Source organism: Barbatula barbatula, assembly GCF_947034865.1.
Source record: "Barbatula barbatula genome assembly, chromosome: 12".
NCBI classification, from domain to species: Eukaryota; Metazoa; Chordata; class Actinopteri; order Cypriniformes; family Nemacheilidae; genus Barbatula; species Barbatula barbatula.
Window position 1 is genome coordinate 18,260,211 of NC_136775.1, and position 26,781 is coordinate 18,286,991.

A 26,781-nucleotide genomic window follows, 5' to 3' on the forward strand; every position below is an offset into this window, starting at 1 on the left:
TTCCATAACCCACAGCCCATGTGAGTGTGTGTGAGAGAGCTTTCTCCAGTAATTGGGTTTCACTCTCACACACCACCTGTCAGAGCTCTCTTCTCTAATCCTGCGGGGTCTCGTCTCCTGGCCGTCCTCGACTTGTCAGCTTTCACAACTTGTTATTGGAACAGTCACGTTTTCAGCCATTTATTGTTGGAATTAGATCTGCCTTTCTCCTGTTACCCCCACTGCCACCCGCTTCATATAAACAGAGGAATTAATAGTGTCATATATATATATATTAGTTTGCACTAAAATATTTTTTTGATCAAATTATAAAAAACATTTTCTGCACCCAGTTAAATTATTTTCTGTGCTATAAAAACATATTGGCCTTTGAAACCTTGTATCTGCAGACTTTGTTATTAATACATTTTTTAGCCATAACGTATCATAAGTAGTCACACTTTTTGTTTGTCACTGGGTTTTGTAAATTTATAACCAATTAAAAATTCACTTTGAGATCCGAGGTCTCTCTCTCTCTCTCTCTCTCTCTCTCTCTCTCTCTCTCCCCCCCTCTCTCTCTCTCTCTCTCTCTCTCTCTCTCCCCCCTCTCTCTCTCTCTCTCTCTCTCTCTCTCTCTCTCTCTCTCTCTCTCTCTCTCTCTCTCTCTCTCTCTCTTCTCTCTTCTCTCTTCACTCTCCTCTCTCTTCACTCTCCTCTCTCTTCTCTCTCTCTCTCTCTCTCTCTCTCTCTCTCTCTCTCTCTCTCTCTCTCTCTCTCTCTCTCTCTCCTCTCTCTCTCTCTCTCTCTCTCTCTCTCTCTCTCTCTCTGGTGATGTTTTAGAAAAAACGATCACTATCCTGACAGATCTATTGACAATGAAAAAGTAGCATATGATGTATCTGTATTCATCTGTGAAGTAACTGTTCATCTAAATATAGACCAGTGGTGTGATCTTTACACATCGACTGCCCTTCAGCTCTCCTCCATGACATATGCAAAAATCCATCCTCACCGTCGAAACAGATGAATGTTGTCATTTATAGAAAAACTTTTCACCTCGTGAATGGAAAGCGGGAGTGACCAGCGAGTGTCAATCATTGACTGCTTAGCGCTACGTGCGCTAAATAGACTTCTCTAGCACCTTCAGGACATTCATTTGCTCACTGAATGAATGACATTGTAATGGATTAATTATCTTCAGCAAAGCAACGTGAGAGTAGATTTGGGCAAGTGAGTTATCTGTTCAACGGCTCGCCTCTAATCTGATTGGAAATTAAGCCAGAAGCAATGATCGGTGTGCATGTGCAGGACGGTGATAGTGCGCTTCAATCCCTGAATGGTGAGAGATAGGAGACAAAAGTATTTTATTTCTCATTCATCATTCCAGTGAGCCAAAGGTCTTGAACTGAACGATGAAGAATGAGTATCAACCAGAAGTGCAGAGTCATCACCAACCCTCAGACCTACAGGTCTGTTATATATTTGGGCCCAACTGAGACGACTGCTACAGGGCTGTGAGCACGTGTAGCCACTGGTACTTGATGGCTAAATGAGAGGTAAACAACAAAATTAGTCAGGGCGTGACTAAAGGCCTTAAATAAATTGGACTAAATTATTAAACATTTTAAAAGGGATTCATCGATGAGTTTTAGCTCAACACAGCTTTGATATTATTTTATAATGTAACAGATTTTTATGCTTAACCATGTCTGTGGCATTGATTATTCTGTTGCCTTTGTTAGGACAGTAAAAAGGCTTTGACAGGAATGTTTAGCATGTTCACAAGCATGTGTTAAAAATGCCATCTCATTAAATAGTTAAATCACATTTATATTTACAAAACACATTTAATGAATCCAAACCATCAAAATGATCAACTTTATGCTTCGTGTCAACCTGGCTGAACCGGGTGCCTGAATTTTGGAAAACAGATTGAAATAATGAATAGTAATGGTAATGTATGTTTTTATATTGAAGAAGCTCCTTTTCATCTTTCTTTGTAAAGCTTTTTTGTGAGTCGAAGTTTGATTCATCTACTATGGTTTTGCTGTTTTTAAGCATTTAATTTATTTTTATTTGTGTTATTTTAAGAAAATTGCCCTTGTGACCAGACATCTGCTCCCATGGACACATATGGCATTTTGCTTAACCCTGGTCACCCCATTCTCCTGTTCAATTTCAAAGTGTTTGGATCCGTTGACACTTTTTTCATTTAAATATCGATATTGAGGTGCCTTTCATCATCTCAATGTTCTCACGCTTTTCATGCTCCATGTGCCAAGGCATATGTGCACCGTCCAAAGAAAACAGCAATTATCCGACAGCCACAGATTCATCGGCCTGCTTCAGGGCAAGCAGAGAATTTTATTAGAGTTATTGAAAGATAAAACTCGCAATTATCCTCCACACATCAACCGGGGGTGATAGCATCCTAAACCACGCTATCTCACTTCACAAGCCGTAATATTCGGCGTCTTTGACGGATTATATGTTTTCATACATCTCTCTATTTCTAGTGTTATCTGTCGCATCTGTTAACAATCAGGCCGATTGGCTCCGCGTGTTCTCAGTGCCAGGCTGCTTTGGCTTATTTGATCGGTGGAAGATGAAAGCAAGGCTCTTTTTCTACGTCCCTCATGCACATGCGCTCGTGCTAAACCACAGCAGGATGCTGGTGTTACATCATTCGATCTGGATAAGGTGTCGTCTTGCTGATCTCTTGAATGTGCCCTGCCACACCACTGGCAGATTCATTTCATACACGGCTGATCCATCTGGGCTCACATTCCCAAAGCATGACAGAGTTTCACAATCACTTCTGTTCAGAGGACCATTCTATAGCTGGCTTTCATGAGGACACAAAGTCCTATTCGTATCAAGTCAAATGATAATACATAATGTTGAAGACATGATATCCCTTTTTTGTGCTTTTCTTCCATGACCACTAAGACATGGCTTGGTAACATTATTATTATTTAGCTTATTGAGAAAATGTTCAATTCTCTCACTTTTGTAAGTCGCTTTGGATAAAAGCATCTGCTAAGTGAATAAATGTAAATGTAAGATCAGTATTACAAATATCAATGGCTGCTGATGTTGTATTCTTTTTCACGCATAACCATACTGAAGGTCTGGAAACTTTGACTATGACTGACAGGTGAAGCAACCAATCACGTTTCCGTTTGTGCCGCGTTTTGTTTAAAGGCTTGGAAATGTCCACGCAGTAACAGACCGGTGCACATTCACGAACGTGTCGAAAGTTAACAGCAACAACGATTAGAAGTTCATGCCCTAATATTCGCGTACTTTAAAGAGTTAAGCGTTTTGTCGATCGGTCTGAAGTATTGTTGCAACTGATGTAAACTAGACAGCTTACGTCTTCGGCTTTTATGTTGTTGCTAGACGGACCGCTAAAAAACGTGACGCGTATGTTCCGGAATTCCTATAACATTCAATCAGATGACGACTTTGAACGTGGCAGGAAGTGTTTCTTGAAAAGTGTGCCTTATGCATCAGAATTTCAGCCAACGGTCCATAGACTTGACATCTGGGGTGGAGACTATTATTTGTAAATGGCTGATTTACTTAAATAGTTCATCATTCTGTCATCATTTACACACTCAAGCTGTTTCAAATCCTGTAGAAAATTCTTTGTTCTGTTGAACAAAATAGAAGATATTTAAAATAATGTGGGAAACTACAGTTCTGGGGCGCTATTGACTACCATAGTAGATTCTTTTTGGCCTACTATAGTAGCCAATGGTGCCCCAGAATTTTTTATTCAAAACATTCTTTCAAATACCTTTCACTGTGTTCTTCAGAACAAAGAAATGCAGACAGATTAAAAACATCTTGAGTGTGTAAATGATGTCACAATTGTACATTTTGGGTGAGCTGGCAGTGCTTTTCCTAAACATTATTGTTAAACTGTTTTTTTATACCTGGTGACAATAAACAGACGTAATGAAATATTATTTTAATAAGGATGTCTGAAGCTTGTGATCAAGTTGAAATTTGTTTTATAATTTTTATCATAATACAGGAATCTTGAAATCTGCATCCAGAAAGCAATCAATCATTAAATTAGACTTAATATTAAAATATATTTATGTCACCTGTAGAAGTACCATAACTGTAAAACATTTGGTCCAAATGCAATGCTAGCATGCCCTACCTGCCTGTCAGCCTCAGATATCTGAATACTTTGCATAAACAACAAGATTCAAATAATATGCCTAAACAGTTGTTTATGTTCATTATTATTGTAATGTTTTGTACTCTGTTATCTCACTGGTGTTTGAGATCTGAGGTCATTGTTAAGGTGTGGTTTTGGCTTCAGGTCCATTTGCTATGGCTAGCCTCTATAAACCGCTTGACCTCATTTAGCTTTGAGGTAAACATTGACTATTTTACTATGTTTTTGGATAACTAGTCCATTTCAAAATGACTTCTTTCAGGAAAATCTTTTAATTTGTTTAAATCTTATTTGAGTAGTGTTAATTTTGTTAGCATGCAAGTTGTACTGAATGTTACAGGAGCATGTTGGCTAAGTGGGTACCAGTGTCAGTTTCAGTACCACATTACCTGTAGGGTTTTTCTGTGAGGACTTTAAATGGTCTCCCGGCATCAGTTAGTTTTCCCCATAGTCCAGTTCAGGGGTTTTTCATGTTTTCCTGAGATACGGCCCCGCAAGATTCATCTCGGGTAATCTGGCCCTTGAGAAAGTCATTGAGAAGTCCTACTCAAGGCGATACACTTTCAGTACAGCGGCACTGAAAGAACTTATTCTATTGATGTCTATGACTTTTTGGTCCCGTTAGTCACATACATGTCAGAGTTACAGAGTTCAGAGATGAGGTCTGGCTGTATTTATTGGTCATTTTAAGATGTAGCGCTGCCGTAATGTCTTTAAGCGCAGTGTTATGGCCTGGCCTCTGGGATTAGCCCTGACCACTATATGGAAATACAGTCATTAGTAGGTCTCTGCGGCTTATAACAGGCATCTGATAAATGACACTCACAGGCTACATGGAGAAGGAGAGTCGGTGGTCCGCTACTGTAGAAATCTCTATCCTCATTCTCCTCTTGCTTGTCACTCACCTTGAATGCCATCTGCCAGATTCCTCCCCTTCAGCGATGGCATATACGTGGGATTGGTAGATGTGAATCATGGGAAGCCCCACATTGTATGTATCTAATGAGGTCCCAGCGCATATAAGCATGGCCACATAAATGAATATTTACCTTGAGTAGAGAACATGTGCATATCAAATGATATTGCTTTGGGCGACAAGGTGCGGGCATTCTGAAAACAAGAGTAACACGACATATAATTACTTTTTCCTTTTTTAATTAACAGGTCTGCGTTTCTCTGTTACCACAGCCCGATCAGATCTAATATTCCAGAGCAATTTCTGGTTTCGTCGGGAAGTTAAAGCCGTGTTTACGTTTTAAGCAAATAGCCACATCTATACGTTGAATATTCAATACTTCAGATGTGTGTTTTTCCCCTCCCTCTCTCTCACTCTTGGGTGACATAACCAGCAATCTACATAATCACATCTTCCACATTTGAGAGGGTGAATTATAGTGAATGTATTTGAGTGCATTGCAATGAGATTTTTGATTTAATGATAGGCACGTATTTAGGCATGAGCGATTGACTAAGATGGGTTGCTTGCTCATGTGATTGGCTCTTTTTGCAAAGTGCATGATATTATTTGTGCTTTATGTGTTTATGGACCGTAACAACCCTTAAATGTTTTGAGCATTCGTCTGTTGGTTTCTGTTTTGCATATTTAATGGTGTATTTGATGGTCGAGATCTGGTGATAAACACACTTTCTGGATAATGTTACATTTTGATGAAGGTTTGCTGTTAATCATATGCTGGAGAAAAGTGTTGTAAAGCATGCGTTCATTCATCTGAAACATACGTGCTGGAGGTGATGGAGTCGGGTTCTCACACAACACTACTGACTTAAGTATAGAAACCTGATCGTTTCTGGTTACAACCGTCTGTTTTTTCTCAAATGCTTTGCCATTAAGGCAACTGAAGTTTATACGACTGCACTTTTATTTAAAACAATTTGTGTTACTTAAAACGCTTCATTTTCGAATGTTGAAGATAATCGATATATTAAGACAACTCAACATTGTTGCATTTGCACTAGAATTAAAAGAATAAAATATGCTGTTTAGCAGCTATTGTTTCGATGTTTCAAGGCACATTCAGAATGTCTAGTGCAAAAACAAACAGAGAAAAAAATGTAGACCTTGTAACCACTTACTTTTTATGTAAATTTTGTTTATGTTTTGTGCTACTTGGTTTTGTACTTTACTAAATTGGAGACGTCTTTATTAAATATCAAATTCTATCATGTTTATATTGTCAGTAACACGTATCTTGATAAGAAAACAGATATTTCATTAATATCACCCAGCCCTTGTTCATATATTTTGAAGGCTTCAAAACGCATTCTTATATGTGCAGTCGCTTTCTTGATTTGATACCGTGCAGTCTCCATTTTTGACCTCAAGACTTGTAAACACAAACTATACGCGCGTGTCTCTTGGTGGCTTATGTGAGATTTGGACAGGCTCCGTGTCTGTATTTGGTGCCGAATCCTCTCGTCTGCGAGACGTGACACGTGCGGTGTTAATTCAGCGAGATCCTTTACATGTCCCAGTGCAAGTGGGCCCAATTTATCTCCACTAACCAATCAGTCGCCATTCTTTAAACTAATTAATTCTTTTAATTTTGATCCTGTAATGTGGAACCCCATACAGAGAGGCACAAGAGAACAGATGAGACGAGCCGGGGAGGGGCGATCGTTCGGCGGGCTCTGCTAACACAATGGGTTTTAATTGTCATGATAACCCGCAATCAACAATTTCTCCGAAAAAGAGCGAGAATAAAATGTTATGCCTCCCCTCTCCTCTCTTCTAGTTTTCTTTGTTCCGTGAGTAATGATAAGAAATTTGGCGTAATGATGTTTTTAAATGGCGATTATGGCTACCAGACAGATGTCATATGCTAACAGCTTTCTTTCTCTGAGCTGGATCTGGTTAATATCAGGAAATAAATTCTGTTCAGTATTAAGACCCCGTCTCTATTTTGATCGTTCACTTGATTTAAAAAATATAGTAGAGCTGAAAATACTTTTTTGCCTTCTACGTTATTTCGATAATTGTTGAGATGCCAGTATCTACCCGACCATCCCTGAGTGTCTGGCCCTCAATTGTCACATTCCACGTTAAGAGAAAGTGTTCCCTGTTACCAGCAGACCCTTGGGATCCAGATAATTAAAGCAAACGTAAAATCGCTCCAACTCGGCTCTTAAGGTCTTCATATGGAACGATTTATGAAAGGAAGACATTCTCACTTCACAGGCGCCCCCTAAAAATGTAAACCTAGAACCCACGTTATTATTATGAAGACTTCCCAGCGGAGACGCGTTAGGACCTGTGGTATGGCCAAGGCTTTTAGCGGAGATGCACTAGTGCCGCGATACTGTTGGAGAGCAAGATCGCGAAATAATCACCCCAATGAGGTTGCTTTGATTCGGATCAGTATGTTAGTAACATTGGTTTTGCTGTTTGTCAGAACCAAGATATGTTGTTGTTGTTGTAGTAATATTAGCTATTGAAACAGAGCGGTTTTGAGCGTTGTTCATCTGGAACTAGTGTGCTACCTGTACAATATACTCGTGTTGTCTTGGCTTATGCAGGAAGGGGCGTGTTCCTTTTGCATAGTAGTGTGTTTTTCTGTCGTTTTTAAATAACACTTTTCAGAAATCGATTACTCTGCCTTTATCCTCTGATGCTAAAGATATACCCAAATCCCTGCTGACCCGCATTGCACACAGACACAATTTTGCTGTTGTAGTCTGATGGTTGTCTGGTGTTCATTTGATTTTTGGGACAATTGTGGGTGTGTTTTCGCATGTCATGAAGTACTGCGGCAAAAGCCGTTTTAGACATGTTAGATCTTTTTAAATCTGTGTGAACATAAACTAAAATATGTATTTATTTCATTTGTATTAATACAAGTTGTATTGTTTGCTTATCTACTCATTCACCATTCATTCATTTATTTACATAATAATGCAACATGATAATTTCATAACTAAGAATTAAGATCATTATGATGTTTATGCATGTTTGAGCTACTTTTATATGCGATATGTGTCTGCTATCTGATCATCTGATCTGATTTCGGCTCATCGATTCGACAGGGACGTGCTAATCCATCTGCTGGCTTCTTTAAGTGATAGTTCACCCGAAATGAAACTTCTTTTGTTGTCTGCGAAAGAAAAAGTCATACAGGTTTGAAATGACAAGAGAGTGAGTAAATAATGCCAGAAGTTATTTTGAAGAATGTTGGTAACTGGCTCACATTCACTTACAGTGGTTTTGTGTCCATACAATGGAAGTGAATGGGGGCCAGTGCTTTTGGTTACCAATTTTCTTTCAAATATCTTCTTTTGTGTTTTGCAGAAGAAAGAAAGACACTTTAATCTACACACATTTAGCTGTGTCTAGAGGCAATGTAAACAGACGTGATAAAGCATGAGATGTGTGTCCATGTTGTATCTGTTCAACAGGCATGCAGTGTTAATGCAGCCCAGGCCATGTATTTTCTTGTGTTTAGTTTTTAACTCTCAATCTCCCTCTAATAGGAAATGGCAAAAATCCTGAACCACCCACGGGTCTACGCCTTCCTCCATGTGCCCGTCCAATCAGCATCTGACAGCGTTCTGATGGACATGAGGAGAGAGTACTGCTGTGCTGACTTCAAGCGCGTCGTAGACTTCTTAAAGGAGAAGTAAGTGCCTGCTTTGATAAAAACAATGAAATGCGCATTCAACCCATTGAAACATATTTGCCTTTGTGGCAAAAGCTTTATTAAGAAGCATCTTTTAGTGGATTTGAGTTCCATGCAGTCCATAACCACTAAGGGAACACTGTTGGTCATCCGATGCACTTATGTTTATGAGTTTTTGTTTGTATCGGTTAACCTTGAGGCTTTATTTTTATTAGGCATGAGAACCAGGATTGATTGTCAAAAGATTTGTTGATTTACTTATTTTTTTCTCTGCTGGAGAAATGATATGGATTCAATCTTGACATTTAGCAAATGCCAGTTTTTATGACTTTAGTAAAATACAGTAGAATAATCTCTTCATTAATGTGTATGATTATTGCGCTTAAGTGCATGCGTTAGAGCAAATCAATGGGTCTGGCATATGGATGCATGGACGTGTGGAAGACACATTTTCTGCAATCTGTCGGTCATGTATTGATCTTGGGCAAACACACAGACATGCGCTTGCTGATGCCTGTTGTGTGTTTATCAGGGTAGAATACTGCGATATTTAACAAATGAAAGCATTTTTTCCCCCTATGGTATTGCAAAAAATAAGAGTGTGTTTTAGAGTCACCATCTTACTTCAGGGTCTATCGCATGTGCCATTTTGACAAACTCGGTCTTGAAGTGTGTGATATATGGCCTTGTGCTTTACATAGATAGAGGTGCTTCTCCCAATGCCTTTCTGTTGGTCTGATTAATGGATGGAGCGGATTCAAGGCCTAACGTTCAACACAACCTACAACATGCTTGTTGTCACGCATGTAAACCTTCAGTAGACCCATGCTGGTCTGAGACCGTATCAGATGTAGTATGAAGTCACGATGTTGCCTGCAGTGTGTATTGTTTGTGAAATGTAATGAGGTGATGGGGTATCATGCTATCTGGTGCATTCTGACTTCTTTACACTGTTAAACATGCAGGCTTAACATGGTCAACTTGTTGAAAAAAAGACTTGGACGTACAACCGAATTCTGGAAAAGTTGGGATGTAATGCCTGCTACAGGTCTAAAAAAAGTAAGACCTGTAGCTGTGTCTGGTTGTATGACCTAGTATTTCTGTTCTTGATACTCTCCCCCAGCACTCCATCTTGTTTCAAATTTTTTTGTATAAAGTCATCACAGGATTCTATCGTATGCAAACAACTGTTTAGGCACTCAAGATTAATATGAGATTGGCAGAAACTGCCTTCGATATACAATCTTTAAACTTTTTGGAATTGGAGTAAGGTGTTGTCATTGTGAAATGTTTGTCTGAGTAAAATGTGCTGTTCCTGGTAAAGTGGGACATAAACAAGGGTTTAAAGATGTTTTGATAACTCTTTGTCTGATCGTGTCTGATTTCCTATTGGCTCAGGAGTGGTGGGATGGACTTGCTCAACAGTTGCCATGCAAGGCTGCAGTGGTATATGAATTATCATGTGAAATTAAAGAGATCCAGTCGCAAAACTGTGTCGGCCATGTTTATTGGCAGAACAGATTATGAGTAAACTGTGTAATCATGGCCTGTAAGCCGTAATGCCCCAAAACGAATGTATACCATTATAGATAGGCTGTTTTTGAATAGAACTGATATTGCAGCTTATGCAGCCGTAACAGATTAAGGACATCACTGTAATTGTAACTGTATAATAACTGTATAAAAGTTTATTTTTATGTAGGGCTTTTTTTTTACAATGCTGCATTGTTTCAAAGCAGCTTTACATGGAACGAATGACAGAAAACAGAAAAAATATATATTAAATGTACAAAATACATACAAAGAAGAATACAATATAGTACATTAGTTTCATTGCACTCATGTATAATCTGTCCCCTGACCTATTTGTGGATCTGTTTATGTACATGCGGTACAATTAAAAATGCTTTCTCAATGTTGAGGTTTGCATGCATGTTTGTAATAGTTTCGGATCAGACGGGTTGACCAGATTCTAAAATTGAAGGACATCACATCGCCGCGTTCGAAGCCCTTTGCTTCGAGTCTAAGCATGTTTACACACAGATCAGCAGTTGCATGCATGAATAGTATCTATTTAATTCACTTTATGTGATATAAGGGTGTAAAAATATGAAAAAATTGTATTATAGTAAATAGTATTTGAGTGATAGACAGGAATAACGGAACAGTTGGTTTCAGGGCTGAATGTGACCTTGAATGTGTTATTTCTCTGAATGTCTCTCTTTAGTTAAACCTCTTAGCGCATAAAAAAGTGTTTTCTTTTACCTTCAGGCCATAAAAGAAAGTTTGCATATAAAGTGACACAATCGCTACAGGGAAGGGGATTGTACTTGCCACAATGCCTCTGACCTTTAAAATCACAGATGAAATTTCAACAGGCATTTTTCATAGTCTCACGGTGTGGTGCAAAAATGAAAACAAGTGAGAGTGATCATGTGCGTGTGTATATACCCTTTAATATTGTGTTTTTCATCAAGCTCACCCTTGTGAGTTTAATCTGCAGCTGATCGTTTTTAGTTCTGCTTTTGTCATGTTTGCCTGTTTTAGTGTGCGTGTTAATCTTTATTATCCATGTCAACAGAAGCACCTGGGCCCTGTTTCTCCTGTAGTCTCCCTCTCTCATAATCCAGGATAGTGATTAGTCTGCCCAGTCTCTTGAATAAACAGACTGTTTCACAAATGGTCCGCATGCGTACGACAACTTTCATTGCAAGTCAACACCTATGACTTGCTTCATATGTGCACAAGAATAAAGTCAATATTTGGGATTGGCAACCGTATGCAGTTTTGACTTTGGAATTGTCATTTTAATGTACAGACAAGAGAGGCCTGAAAAAAGTTTATTTACATGAATAATGAAAGTCAAGCCTCTATTCTTTCTCTCTATTGACGGTTTCATCGTAACAACATAAACAAACGTTACTCCACATGCACAGATTTGTGACCTCAACTGAACTTCCGGTACACATTCACAAACAAAAGTAGTGCCTGTAGATTATTTCTGAGTCAAAAGAAACCGAGAAGCGTTACTTTCCTATGTTTTGAAGTTATATAAGCTCAACCGCTAGATGTCAATGTACCATATGGTTTGTTTAATGCGGCCAAACAACAGGACCCATTCAGCAAATTGTTTATTTAATAAAAGTATTGTACAATAAGATAATACTATTAATTAATATGAACATAAATTGCATCAAATATAAGTTATGTTATTAGACACGAGCCAAACACAAACTGGAAGTTATTCTCTGTCTATGTCACCATTTTGAAGGACCGTGCACACATACTGTGCATCCATCATTTGCTGAGAGGTACAGACTGCAACTCATCCACTCACCTTCTAGGTGTGATTTGACACCAGAAATTGCTGTCCAGAAATTCCGCCTCAGGATAGGGGGCTGTGTTCTTTCTCCATGCCAACGGTCCACGAGACTAAACCTATTAGAGCAGGAAAAGCCTCATCAGGACCTGTGGACATGGATACAGTCTCACCTGCTGACAGAATCTGATGAAGAACCTCCCCATAGCGTCTCACCATCTTCTCGCCTCCATCCAGCTGAGAACGAGACAAACGTTTAGACTTCACATTAATTACACGTTTTATGTGCAAGTGTTTGCTCTGCAGACCTCAGAGGTCTTATGTTTAATTGCTATTTGGTGTTTTGTTTAAAGGAATATATTTCGTTTTGATATTTACCTCAGAAAACCTCTTAGGGTGACAACTGAATCAATACAGTTCACATGAGTTCCATTCTATTAAAATGGCTTCTAGCACATTTTCGTCGAGATGATCTGTGTTATGCCAATTATTGCATTAATAGGTAAAATTATGCATTTTTATTCCAGTTTGCAGTTAGCACCTATTTCTCTTTAGTAGGTCCAGACGATTTTGCATTTTCTGCACTTAACATCATAAAATCTGTTCAACAGCATTATATTGTCGGATTGATGTCTTTTATTGAATTAAAACACACACAGAAAAAAATATTATTATTACTATTAACAATGTTATTATTATTATTATTTTTACTATTGACATACAGTGGTGTGAAAAAGTATTTACCCCTTCCTGATATTTAGTTTTTTGCATATTTGTCTCGGTTCAATGATCCATATCATCAAATACATTTTTAAATGACACAAAGAAAACCAGAGTTGATACAAAATGCAGTTTTTAAATGATGGTTTTATTTATAATGGGAAAGAACAATCCAAACATTTCTGACCCTATGGGAAAAAGTAAGTGCCCCCTAGGTCGCAATGAGTCTTTCATGAGGATTTTCTGCTAGAGAAACGCAGCATTCATGGTTTCATAAATGATGGCCAGTCGTCTGGGTCCTGAAGCTGCAAAGCATCCCCAGACCACCACACTACCTCCACCATGTTTGACTGTTGTTATGATGTTCTTTTTATGAAATGCTGTCTTAGTTTTACGGCAGATTTAATGGTTCACACACCTTCCAAAACCTTTGTATCATCAGTCCACGGAATATTTGCCCAAAAGTTTTCGAGATCATCAAGATGTTTTTAGCAAATGTGAGACGAGCCTTTGTGTTCTTTTTGGTCAGCGGTGGTTTTCACCTTGGATGTCTCCCATGGATGCCATTTTTGCACAGTCTCTTTCTTATTGTAGAATCATGAACACTGACCTTAACTGAAGCAAGAGAGGCCTGCAGTTCTTTAGATGCTGTTCTTTAATGACCTCCTGGACGAGCCGTCGTTGTGCTCTTGGAGTAATTTTGGTAGGCCAGCCACTCCTGGGACGGTTTACCACTGTTCCATGCTTTCTCCATTTGTGGATAATGGCTCTCACTGGGGTTTGCTGGAGTCCCAAAGCCTTAGAAATGGCTTTGTAACCCTTTCTAGACAGATAAATTTCAATTACTTTGTTTCTCGTGTGTTCTTGAATTTCTTTAGATAGTTGTTTCCCTCAATAAATTAAACCATCATTTAAAAACTGCATTTTGTATTTACTTTGAGTAATTAAAAAATTGGTTTGATTATCTGAATAATTTAAGCATGACAAATATGCAAAAAGCAAAAAATCCGGAAGGGGCAAATACTTTTTCACACCACTGTATAATCATAATGTCAATAATAAGTTTACAATATTTAAATATGTGAGTGTGTTTACAAATTTGTAAAGGACTATACAATGATTGTGAACTGCGACTATATGTTGATTTCGGCATAACCCAAATGTCCCTTAAATTCCTCAAATAGGGATTCAATGGCGAAAAACGTTCCAGTTTTTCCGGAAGCTAGAGAAGTCTCAGTTCTCTGTTTCCACTCTAGAAGCTGGCATTTATCCTAATACAGCCGTCTAAAAGCAGGGTTTTCTTTATCCCTCACAGCGGCACTCTTTTCAGGCCAAGGTTGTAAGTCACATGAGGTTAGCCAGGCTTTCTACAGCAGTCACAGCACCTTACACAAAGCAGCACTCTCTTTGACCCATGCTTCAAAGCTTGCTGGCTCTAACTGGCCTGGAAACTCCTGGACGAGCCAAAGAAGGAATTCAAACCCATTATAGGAGTCTGAGTGTTCGGGAACAAAAGAAGCGGGGCCTGAAATCTGCACTGAGACATTTTAGTGGACCTTGAACACCATGGATTATTTTCCGCAACGGCCTTTATGAGAGTTGCTGCCATGTTGGTGTAAAGGTAGACGAATTTAAAATGGAAAATGGATGAGAGACAGACTAGATGGAGAGATGCACGTGTACTAAATAAAAACAGCAAACACTCGGCAACACCAAAAGAAAACCGATGGCTCACTTTAAAGGCCCAGGCTATAATTGTCCTGCTCCATTCTTCTACTTTTCAACAGATGGTGATTAACGGGTGCAAATATCTCTGTTTATTCAGGTAAGATGTGCGATTAGTCATATCAGCATCTTTTGATAGCATTTATACAGCAGAGAAGTGTTCATAAAAGACTGTAATGGGAAGCTTGAACCACCTGCCAGCAGTGTTTGTCGCTCATAAATGAGCCACGCTTCTCCTAGTGAGGGATTAACTCGCATAGCTTCCTGCATAGCTCTTTCACAATGTGAGTTAAAGGATGACCAGCTGTTTGTTTTCTGTTTGAGTCTCAAAGTTTATGTGACTTTTTATATGTCTGGAACTCAATGAGTTGAAGTTGTGTTGTGAAAAACATTCACCAACTTCCTCGGTAGCAAGAAACCCGTAGCAAGTGTGTGTAGTTAACAGCAAAATAAATCGTATCTTGTTTTGTCTTTCACCACCCATGTAAGGATGCCACGCACATTGTCGAATAACGTTCAACTACATTTCCAAAAGTCGGCAATGAACAAAATCAACATTTTTGAGTATCTTGTTACAAGTTTTAACCTGATGTAACCTTGTATCCTGACCATTTGTTATGGGTTTTCGTTAATTTCATGTCGGGTAATTTATATGTGCTGACCCCCATCACTCATTTCTAAGACCTAAAGAGAGGGCCGGCAGCCCAGGAAGAGGCCCAAGCGTGAGTCTTATCTTTCAGCCAGACTGCCGGCTACCCCGCCCCCCCAAAACAAACATACCTCTCTTTACCAACAGTGACACCCCCAGTGCCGAAAGGTTCACGGGGATCACATGCCTTCCACCTTATCAGGTGACAAACAACGGCTGCAGCCAACCCCGACATCTCTGCTCCCTCGGTTCAACATCGGGATCGGAACATAACTTTACTCTTTTGTTGTCCGCAGAACTTTGAGACGAGCGAGGTTGAAAATGAAATGTGTAATTTAAAAAAAGGAGCTGCTGTGTATGTGAGAGTCTGAGAGCTCCCTGGCGGTCTCGCTTGACAGTCGCGGTGGATATGGGAGCGTAAAGGCAAACGTTCCCATATGATGCAGTCTGAGTGTGGTGAAAGAGAGACTCGTGGGAGGGATGAGGAGAACTCGGACGTGCAGTTTGGGAAGAACAAATGTTTGCTGGGATAAAGGCTTGTGAACAGAGGTAGTTTATTATTCTGACCTATATGCCTGTCGCAACAGTGTGTGAGATGCGACTGTGCTTGTGTGCTTGCTTTTTTCTCACTCGGGTTGCCAACAAACCACTTTTTCTGCTTCCCGTGAACTTTCCAAGAGTCATTATAATACAATTTTCACAATCTAAAGTCATCAGCTCCGGCAGGCTTGTCATTCCGTCTGAGAGGTTTTTAAGCCTCACCAAGTAGGACACATAAAAGCCCGGGTTATTACAATCACCTTCTTTCACGCTAAATTAAAGTGATTTGAACTCGGGTCTGAAGAATAGAGCTAATGACACTAGTGCGTGATGAATGCAGCTATAATGTGGAATAAGTGGACACACCCGTTGTGGAACGAGCTCGAGATGAGTCTGCTTCTCCGATAATATCGCCCAGAATTCATTACAGGTGTTTCCGAGCCATGCGATCAGTCAATTTTCTACATCTTCATTCATGAACTCCCCCCACACATACCAGCACTCATAATTCTATCCAACTCATAATTTGTTTTATCATAATAGCTCATTATTTAACTTTCTCAATCACGTATTATCATGTTGGTTGAAAGTGCTCATCACAATTTTATTTCCACAAATCCTATCGCATCAGCGATTGCAAAGAAATCATCATCATCTACAGATCATGTGCAGACGTAAAGACGCATCTTACTAGCATTGCTGACCAGGAAACCTTTTTTGAGATCATGTCAAGTTGATGGAAATCCATTCCTGGTGGATTTGAGGTGCAACACGGAATAAGACGCATTGACACTCCAATCTCAAAACAAATTGTGTAGATGACCCGAGGACAGAAACACAGAGCAGCGGCACAGTTTATACGAGTGCTAAACTCTCAGAAAAACACTTCCATTCTAGTTCAGGTGAAGTGCTGAAGTCACTCACGTGTCATTGTCCTGGTGGAGTACATTGGACAACACTGACAGATGACGTTTCACCTCAAGGCTGAAAGATTAATGGGTTGGTGGACATACTGGACGGCTACCCATGGGCCTCTACTCATTTAGCCCACAAAGTGAGCTTCTCAATGGGCCAAAAAGGTTCTTTTCTATGCTGATCAGATCACTCGGCTTTGGATAAGTCCACGAACATACAGTATGTGAACGCATGAACACTTATTACTTTAACGCCAACCAGTAATTACTATTTTTCCCATGACGACAGTCTGAAGTTCTAGCTGCATCTGGCTTATTATTATGATTATCCCTGCCTAAAACAAACACAGACTCAAATAAATCTGACTTGAATAGCTTCAAACAAAACTTAGAAAAAAAAGAGTAAGCTCTCCACACGAAACAAAAACATTAACTAGCACCGTGGAAACTTTTCTGAGAGACGAGATTTGTCTTTAAAAATATGTTATTGCTCGAAAGAAGGATCAACTCACTACAGAGTGACAATCCTCAATCTGCAGAGAGTGGAGCATTCCATTCTTATACCCCTACTTCTCCTTTCTCCATCAATCATCAGTCTCATTTACATCACCCCATACAATGTTTTTCTCTTATCTACAGCTCCAAGGCCATGCACATCTTCCCTTCTTAGTAACACAAGACATTATTCATTCTACAAGATTGTTTGTTCTTTGACCTCCACCAAAACCTCACGCAGGCCTCACGTAGAGATAAATCAAAACTGTACCAGGAGCTAACAATATCACACTTGTGTTAGTTGAAGTGAATGCATACATATTCTTAAATTAGTTAGCAAAAAGCATAAAAATAAAGATTTCCTCTACACTGAGAGCAGCTGTAACATGCCCTTTCTGCTGAGCCTGGTTTGGGTTCCTGGGTCTGGTTGGCTTGCTCACATAGAGACTGGATATTAGGTTATTTAATTATTCTGTAAACATAAGTTGCTAGAATGGTCTTACTATTTCTATAGCACGTACTGCATTGTATATTCCCTTTCTCTGTGTGTTTTTTATTTCCCTTTTGTTTTGTTTTTCTCCCTATGAAGCTGCCTTGAAACAATGCAACATTGTAAGCAGGGCTTTATAAATAAAATAAAAGTGAGTTGAATGTGGTATCAAAGGAATTTGGTTCACCAAATGATCTACTGGTTAAAGAAAAAGTCCATCAGATTGACTTTGGCCAAATTTTCTTTAAGCTTCCACCTCAACCAAGGGGTGAGTCATGAGATAATCTTTAGTATCAACATGGTCCTCAGTAAAAGGTTCAAAGCCTGAGGCCAGCTTGTGTATCAGAGAAAGAGATAAACAATGTAGAACCTTCACATCATTGACCACAGTTTGTGAAAATAAACCGGTTTAACAGCTAAATGTTTGAGTTTGAATGAACATTAGCCATGAGAAGCTAGGATAACATGCAGATGTGCATAAGTGATCATAAAGGTGATTTCTGTGGAACAGATGTACACTAGAAACGCCAGATTTTGGGTCGTCTCAGTCTTGTTGAGCAAGTGCTTTGTTTTTCATTAATTGAATAGTGTCGCAGGGCATGTGATAAGTTATAATAAAACCTGCAATAATTGTATATTATTATTAAATCTTTCAGTTTTATCATTTAATTTAACATAAAGGAATATGTTTGTCTGTTGGTTTCTTTAGTCATTTGTTAAGAATTAAGCGAATAAGCTTTTATTTAAAACTTTAAAAAATCTTTTTTTAAGTATTCACATTTCTTAAATAAAATGAAATGCTTAGAGCTGAGATCTATGTACATCCCTTGCAGAATCTATTCATCTTTTGATCATTTAAAAGGGGTGAGAAATCTTCGATATCTTGATGTTTTTGTTCCTTCTTACAATAATAAAAAGGCGTCTGACATTGTTGGCCTTGTGTAATGCATATGTCAAAAGCATGAGAATGTAATTTCCAATAGCATTTGTATGAATTGTTCATTACATTTGTACAATAGAGGTGCGGTGTCAAGTACTATTTAAAACCACCTCGAAGGCGTCAGATTCCTTTGTATTTCACTTCATGAATAAACTTTTTGTAGATATTTTTGATTGTTTTTGTTTAGATCATAAGAGCATATAGGGTCAAATGAAGACAATCCTTTGGTAACTGTATCTGGCCTGCTGCCAAACACGCTGCTCTTGGTAACACTCAGCAGGGCTGTTGCTCGCACCGTCTCACGCTTTCATGATGCTGTGAGGTGTTGAAGTTAGTCTCTGTGTGCAGATGCAACGATAAAAAGATATACCTTGACTCAGTCTGATATTTACAAAGCGACTCTCTCTCTATCTCTCATTCTGCAGCTCACTAGACCAACAGGCGATAATGTATTTGTAGTTAGTCATTACGTTTATGGAGTACTCTGTGATCTCACCAGCGTACCTGTCCTTGGGCTAAGGGTACTGAGGGCGGCGTCAGCGTGTTACCTGTTCACCGCTTGGGCTGCCGTTGATGTTTAACCCCTGACGTTCTGTTTGCTCTCTTAATACATTTAGTCTCCGGATGTTATAATCAATCTTACTTTAACAGTGCTCTTATCACAACGGCCGTCAAATCATGTAGTCTTTTGATCTTTGGTAATAGCACCCCGCCGTACTCTCTGATCCCGCACAGTTGTCGTTCTTTTTGTTTTGGTAGCTGATGGAGGAAATGAACTGCTTTATGTTGTGCAGAGTGGCCCAGTGAAGCAAGGAAACAGATTGAATGTATAATGCGATGCTCCTCTCAGGAGAAATAACAGATTTGATAGAAGAGCTACATAGTGGAATTTTGAGCCACTCGGTTGAGGGGACGATTATTCATCGGCAGCAATTTAGCAAAAAAGTTTGCTTTTCAAAGAGCTTATGTTTATAAAGACTGTGGGAGTTCAGTGATGGTATTAGATGGAAATAACATGTTAAATGCTTTGGTGGTCATGAATTATTATACCATAGTACTCTGTATATGAGTGTACATACATTTCCTCTTTGGTGGCATTATAGCTTTGACTATATGGCGGATTATATTATGGCTAGAAAGATGGGTGTTCCCTCAAAAATAATAACTATATTACTATAATATAATTACTATAGTAAAAGTATGTTTAGGGATACACCAATATGTATATTTTGGCCGATAACCGATCATTCTTGGCCATTGGATGCCATTAACCGATATATTGACCGATATACATAATCTAAATATTAATAAAAAAAGATTTTAGACAGAAAATGTGTTTTCCCTGAAATCATGCAAAAGCCTACTTTACACTACTTAAAGATTCTTTAACTTAAAGATGTTCTTGCAGAGCAACCCAGAACGGTGTTCTCAATAGCCACACGTGTAGCGGGTCTCATGAATAAAAAGCATTCAGACAGCAGTAAATATTTCCATACTACATAGCAGGAAGTGAATGATCATGACAGAAAGACAGTACTGTACTGGATTTTAACAGTCAGCAGCGTGGACCTGAAGTGGTTCAACCAGACCTAAAAATGAATAAATGATCAGCTATAACACATCGGGATAAATTACAGATACCGATATGGCTGATCATTTATTGTGCATCCTTAACCATGTTTATTGTTGAAGTTTTGTTGTTTCACTATAGTTATACTACACATTTCATGGTTAGGTTATGGTTCCTGTAGTAAGTCAAAGGTACGTGTGAGGTCACTATGGTTTAACTGCAAATGTCACAATTAAACCTATAGTTACTTAAGAGTTACATTTTCATAGCGGTTGACCAATCAGCTTTTAACTTTATTTGGTAGTAATGTTCTTTCATGGAGAATGTTTTATGAAATGACCCTGAATAAAATCATTCAGATATTCGTTTTCATGTTTGTTATGAACTTATAGCAGAGACTTATAGTTTTGTTTCTCGAATGGTTTAGTTTATTTTGGGACCCAACCTGTTTTTAAATCTTAGTTTTGGCAATCTTCACCCACATTTAACTTCTGTCATAATTTGCTCACCCTCGAGTTGTTCCTAATCTGTATAAACTTCTTTGTTTTATGAAAACGATATTTGGAAGAATGCTTTTAACCAAACAGTTCTTGGACCCATAGTAAGACAAATTAGTTAATGTTTTGTTGAACACAAAAGAAGATATTTAGAAGAATGTAGGAAAGCAAACTCTGTTTGTTCTGGGGCGCTTTTGACTTCCGTTGTAATTTTTCCTACTATGGTGGTCAGTGAGGTTCAAGAACTGTTTGTTTAAAAGCATTTATCCAAATATCTTTCGCTGCGTTTAACCAAACAAAGACATTTAAACAGGTTTGGCTTTTATATGTCTTTTCCTGATATCCATTATAACCAACCTGGTTATAGTCTGGTCTGGTCATAACCCACAATTTTTTAGGTTTCAAATCTGGTACTTGTTTTCAACACAGGGGGAGCCAGGTGTCTGTTAAAACCGTGCTCTCCGTGTGTGTTTGTGTGACTTCAGCGAGCCCGAGGCAAGGTTAATGTTTCACTCGTACAAGAGACCGGAGAGAAACCAGCGAGCAGGGTCCCTCAAGGGAAAAGTAAGAGAGGGAAAAGGAGTGGTTTGGCGCGCTCGCACGTCTAACCGGCGGGACTTCCCGCTGTCTTGCACACGCTGAGCTCACATGCATCCCTGAGTCATGCTGTTTGCATCCTGAAACTTGTTGTTCCTCCCGCGCCGGTTCCCGCCGCTGCCCACCTCCTCGACTCCGATTACACTGCAGATTACAGTCGCTCGCTTCGGTCCACTGTTTGCGTCCCGCTTTCTCTATCACCGTCTCCTTAATCTCTGTTTGATGTGAGTCATCGTGGTTTCGTCGAGTTGATGGCACACGTAGACTCACACCGCACGCACACATGTTGTCACATTCGTGTAATAATTGGCCTGTAATCTAATAACATTCACTGTCACGCACATGTATATGGTGTAGCAAACACCCCCGCCCCATATACTCCCTCTCTGTCTGTCTATCTCCCTCTGGTTTCTGTCTCACGTTGACACTTATGACACAAACTGCTCGTGTTTGCCGCCTGAGCGAGCGCTCTCATTTGCGCAACCAGTTCTAGGTGTGTTGTGTGTGGGAGCATGAAGACGGGTTTGTTTCCCCCGAGGGAGGAAACTTGAGCAGGTACTAAAACCGTCTCTCGTAGAGGAGGTGTGAAATATTGCTGATGCTTCAATGATTTATTTTTACTTAGCTTAATGTTGATGGACATCAGGTCGATTCCCCTGTGGATGCCTCAGTACGAATATCCCGACACAGCAGTCTCAACTCAGCCAATGGTCAAGGGTGTGGTGCCGGACTATCTGTTCATTCAACCGTTGAGAGATGTGCCTTGTCAGTGAAAAAAATTTTTTTTGCTGTTCCATTTGTTGACCTTGGTGGCACAGAAATGACATATTACACCTTCTCAGTCTCGTATTCAGTGGCCAAGCTATTCCACATAACATCGAGTCAAAGAATCGGGTTGAAGTTGAAGCTTTTAGCCTTCATTTATGACAGGTAGAACTTGAAGAACATGTCTCAAAACTGACTCGGATGCACAAGTACCTGTTGCATAACAAAGTAGTTCTGGGTTCATGCCCGGCGGCTACACTGCCACCCCTCACATATCAAGACGTAACGTATAACTGAAAGTATAACATAAACATCCCACCATAACATTTCTTATTTGCTTCCTCGTTTTGTTTAAAACCAATATAGATCAGATAAAGAAATATGGATTTTGTTATTAACAGTTACTTTGCCATACAGAAAGCCTATGATTTAAGCTAGCTGTAAGGCCTGATGTGAGTAATGACTGGATTCGGTCTCTTCTTCACATAATGCATTTCTATGCCTTCAGACGATTTCTATTATGTAACCAACATGGGAACAGATATTTGCTGCATACGCTTTGTGAATGAAAGGAAAGTAAACAACATGATCTCTGGAAAACGTTTTTGCGATGTTGAAACTTTGTTTGCATTTGTATGATGTGAATAGTACGAAACATTTCGTCACTGGGCCAAAAGCAGATCGAATGAAAACTTACAAATGATATATATATATATATTCATAGACTCACATGTAAACTCGTACCTCATAGCTTAAATGAAATATCATCATTATTTTAAAGCTGATTTGTTATGTACTCCATAACTGATTTGTGTTTTACAGATTGCAGCTTGAAATGAATGTATGAACCGCATTAGACAAATATCAAGTGATGAAGTTAGTTCGTAGAAAAGTTTGTGTTAAGTAGCATTTGTTTGCTTGTGCCTCTTTGTATAATAGTTAGATTGTACGCTATGATGATAATTCTATATTAAGTGTGTGCAAATAGTTCATTAGATCTCTGTTTGAGCAGTATGAATCGTGCGCAGCCTTCAGCAGTTGTTCTGAAAGACAAACAACATGTCATGTTATGTTTACATGTGAGTCAGTATGAGACAGTAGTGTTCACCTCAGCTGCTCCTGCTGCGTCTCGCTCAGCAAATGTAGGCCTGACAAAAACAGGAAGTAGATAAAGAGGGGCTGGTTAACTCGCTTCGTTGACCGTAATGAAGCTTTCCTTTGAAGACACCAGCTAATAGTTCTCTTTTATTGATCAGTTTAGAACAGAAGAGATGGCTGGGAGAAACTGGCCTATAGGTCAGGGACGACCACAGTGATAATGACTGCTGCTACTGGATCTAAGGTGTAGAAAAGACATTTTATTTCTTTAATAGATGAACAGAATGTTTTTTCACACATGACATCACATTGGAGTGCCTTAGTTTGTGGTCTAAAGCAATTTGTTAATCATTACTCTGTTTAGAATTCAGTTATACATGCAAATCTCTCGACTGAACAGTGTTTCCCCTGTAGGTTTACGGCTCTGTGGGGTCTCTATATTATCTTTTTGTGGCGGAGGTTTCGGACAATACTAAATAATGTTAAATCAATCAATTGAATGTTACATCAGGCCATTTACTTTATATTCAGATAGCCACAGTCTATATGAAACATAGAACGTCTGGTAACTGAGAAAATGTGTCGTGGGCTCTGGTGCTGAAGCGAAGTCCTAGTGACCTGTTTTAATATTTACAAACTGACAACAATATGTATCAACTGAAATGAATATATCGTGAGCAGGAGTACTTACAGAGTTACTAACAGCCTTTCCATAAGAACTTAATAATGTGTTCAGATGAAGCGCGTTTGCTGCTAAATGAAGATATTGGAAGATCCAGCGGAAAAATATAATCAACGTAAATGTCCATGAGTGCATGTGATGTGTACTTCTCAGTTATGTAGACGCGCTGCTCAATTTAAACTACAGAAATATTCAGATTTTTGTTTAATGGTTCATTATGTCTTGCGGTCCGGATGGAACAAAGGATAAGCTGAGTGAAAACCTGTCATCCGCTGGTAACTGGACCGTTGTGGATGGTTTACTACGAGGACAAGGTATAGATATGTTATATAGGAAAGGTAACCTTAAATGACTTCTCTTGTGATCTGACGCTACATAAACATTTTTTATTAACTTGACCTTCAAGGGGGGCCGTTGGAGGGGTGGGGCGCCCCTAAGGTAATGGTAAGGGAAACACTGCTGAAACAACATAGGCACATTAGTGGCTCTTATGTTACAGTTTGTTCTTTAATTACAGCCGTGTTGAGAAACCTGCACATATTTTCTTCAACAACATTTGCAATGTTTACAGCTTAAATGGACAGCTCACCCAAAGAATGTTGTCATCATTTACTCGTGTTGTTCCAAACCTGTATACATGTCTTTGTTCTGAAGATATGTGCAAGAATGTCAGTAACCATACAGGTCCCCCATTTACTGCCATAGTAGAGAACACTGACACTGGTCGCGGCGGCGTTCTCAGATTGACTCTTGTATTTCACACAATGTTTAACAGACCCAGGATCCGAAGTAATACATTTGGGACCCGACCCGGCTGACCGGATCAAATATAGACCAGTACGGGTCCCGGGTCCTCCCTGAAGAACAAAATATACTATTTAACATTATATATACATATAAAGTATATGAAATACATCATATATTATAATTATTCATTTATTATATTAATTTGTATTAGCATTTCATTAAAGGAATCGTTTACATTAACCAACTGAACAAACTGATTCATTAGAATACGTTTTTGGGGCTTTTACAATTTTATTAAAAATAGTCTAATGTTTTGTCCTAAAGTCGATCTAAAAAGATATTTTTTGTATTTTAACGGTCGTGGTCATGTATGTCAGGAAAGAAAAAAATTGCAAATGTCTAGCTCGCAAAGTGTGCATAAACACTTAACCTCTGTGTTCTTCACGTCGTGATCTCTGGCCTGTATGCTTGATCGGCCATTAAACGGTTCGGGGTAATTTCATTAGGAGGGTCAAGTCTCTGCTAATCTTGAGCTGGATTTCACTCACTGCTCTTAATGCACGTGCTCCTGTGTGCAGGGACGTCAGGATCTCTATTTCCATTGTCATGTAGAACGTCCAACCAGAACGGTGTGTCAAGGCCTTGATTGACATCGCAAAGAGTGATGTATGTAGATAGAAATAGCTCATTCTAAAGTAATTAAACATAACGCTTCATTGTGTAAGCTCTTTATACACATCTGAAGACGTGGGTATGGATAGTAAATTGCATTTCTATCAATAGATCATCCCAGATATTACACACTGGACCTTTAATTCTAGACATTGTGATTTCTAAGGTATACAGGTGTCATGCATATCAATTCCTTAGTTGTTACCGTAGTACAAAAACCAAACGTAAAGTACTGAAATGACACCAGGGAAAGTAGGCAGGTCCGGTGTCAGTTTGACGTTGAATGACCATCAGCCCTCACAACAGGTCTGTTAGTCACACTTAGCTGATTTTAGTGTATTTCTCTACTCGACCCTCCGCGTAGTTTCCCTGAATGACGCAAAGAAATGTTGTTGTTTAAACGACAGGTAAATTTAGACAACATCGCATGCGGGATTAACATCTAAACTGTTGAATGAAATTACATGGAAGGAACCAACAAACCCTTTTTAAGCAGAACACTGTTAATGTAAACACATCTTGTTTTGTTTGCATTATAATGAGTTGTGCGCTGTATGAAAGCAGAGGTTGCATGCAGGTTGATTTAGTTTAAATGAAAGCAGAACTGTGTTTTGGAAATCCAGCCTGCTGGGAAGTTCACCGACGTTCCTGTTTTTGAACGATTCAGTCTTCTCAGTCACTTAACTACGACTGCGAGGAAAATATTGAGTTTTCTTTGACATCTGCATGGTAATAAGGAAAGCGTGTGTGCATTTTAGGCAGTGTGTGGATCAGTAAATCCCTCGTGTGCAGCAGGTGCTGTGGGACTGTGGACTTCTGGGTAACACATTGTGGCAACAAAGGCAAATCTGATAGTTAACTGCGAGACGAATGCGGTGTGTGAGATCAGACAGTGTATTTAACGAAACATAGTCTTACTTTCAATTCCCAGGAAGCCCATTAAGCTTAAAAATATCGAAAACACCGTCTGTTGCTCAAGTTTTCTTTGGAATAAAGCTAAGCGTTCATCTCAATTGTAACTTTAAACAGAAGACAATGAGAAATGTATGGCAGGGAGTGATCTGAATCCCTCTCGACGCTCTGTCAACACAAACCCTTGAAGTTCAGGCGGAATGTTCTTATGCCGTCCTGGCCAGGAACAAATGAAAACATCTGGTAAGGAGAGGGAGAGAGTCTAATGGCTGTTATTGTGAGCCGCAAGCTTTAAACATGTCAGAACAACGGTGAAACTCATCCCTCTCAGTCACGTATGCTCCACAAGTGCACGTAAGTAAACAACGATATGCAGAAGGGCCGATACCCACGCTGACCTCCTTTCGGCCTCTCGGTTCCCAAAGAAAGAGACCCTTTTGTTTTTGGCAGGTGATCCTACACACAGCCCTTCCAGCCGCAGGTGTGGTGCTCCGTGCTTTTACTTTGGATAAGTGGTTTGCTGTTATCATGGTATTGTCGTTTGAGCATTCCAAGGCGGACTCTGGATATGGGATGATGTATTGACTCAGCATTGGCACTGGAATCGAGTGATTTGTAACTCAACCTTATGTAATGGATAACAC

The 26,781-nt window shown here is 39.3% G+C and overlaps 1 protein-coding gene across 1 annotated transcript in view; it reads left to right on the plus strand.

Moving 5' to 3' along the window:
• cdkal1 (CDK5 regulatory subunit associated protein 1-like 1) overlaps positions 1 to 26,781 on the plus strand; it is a 310,661-nt gene that overhangs the window by 175,178 nt on the left and 108,702 nt on the right. The window contains exon 10 of the mRNA XM_079469382.1: positions 8,660 to 8,805. Coding sequence (XP_079325508.1) covers positions 8,660 to 8,805 — 146 coding nt within the window. The remainder of the gene's footprint in view (positions 1 to 8,659; positions 8,806 to 26,781) is intronic.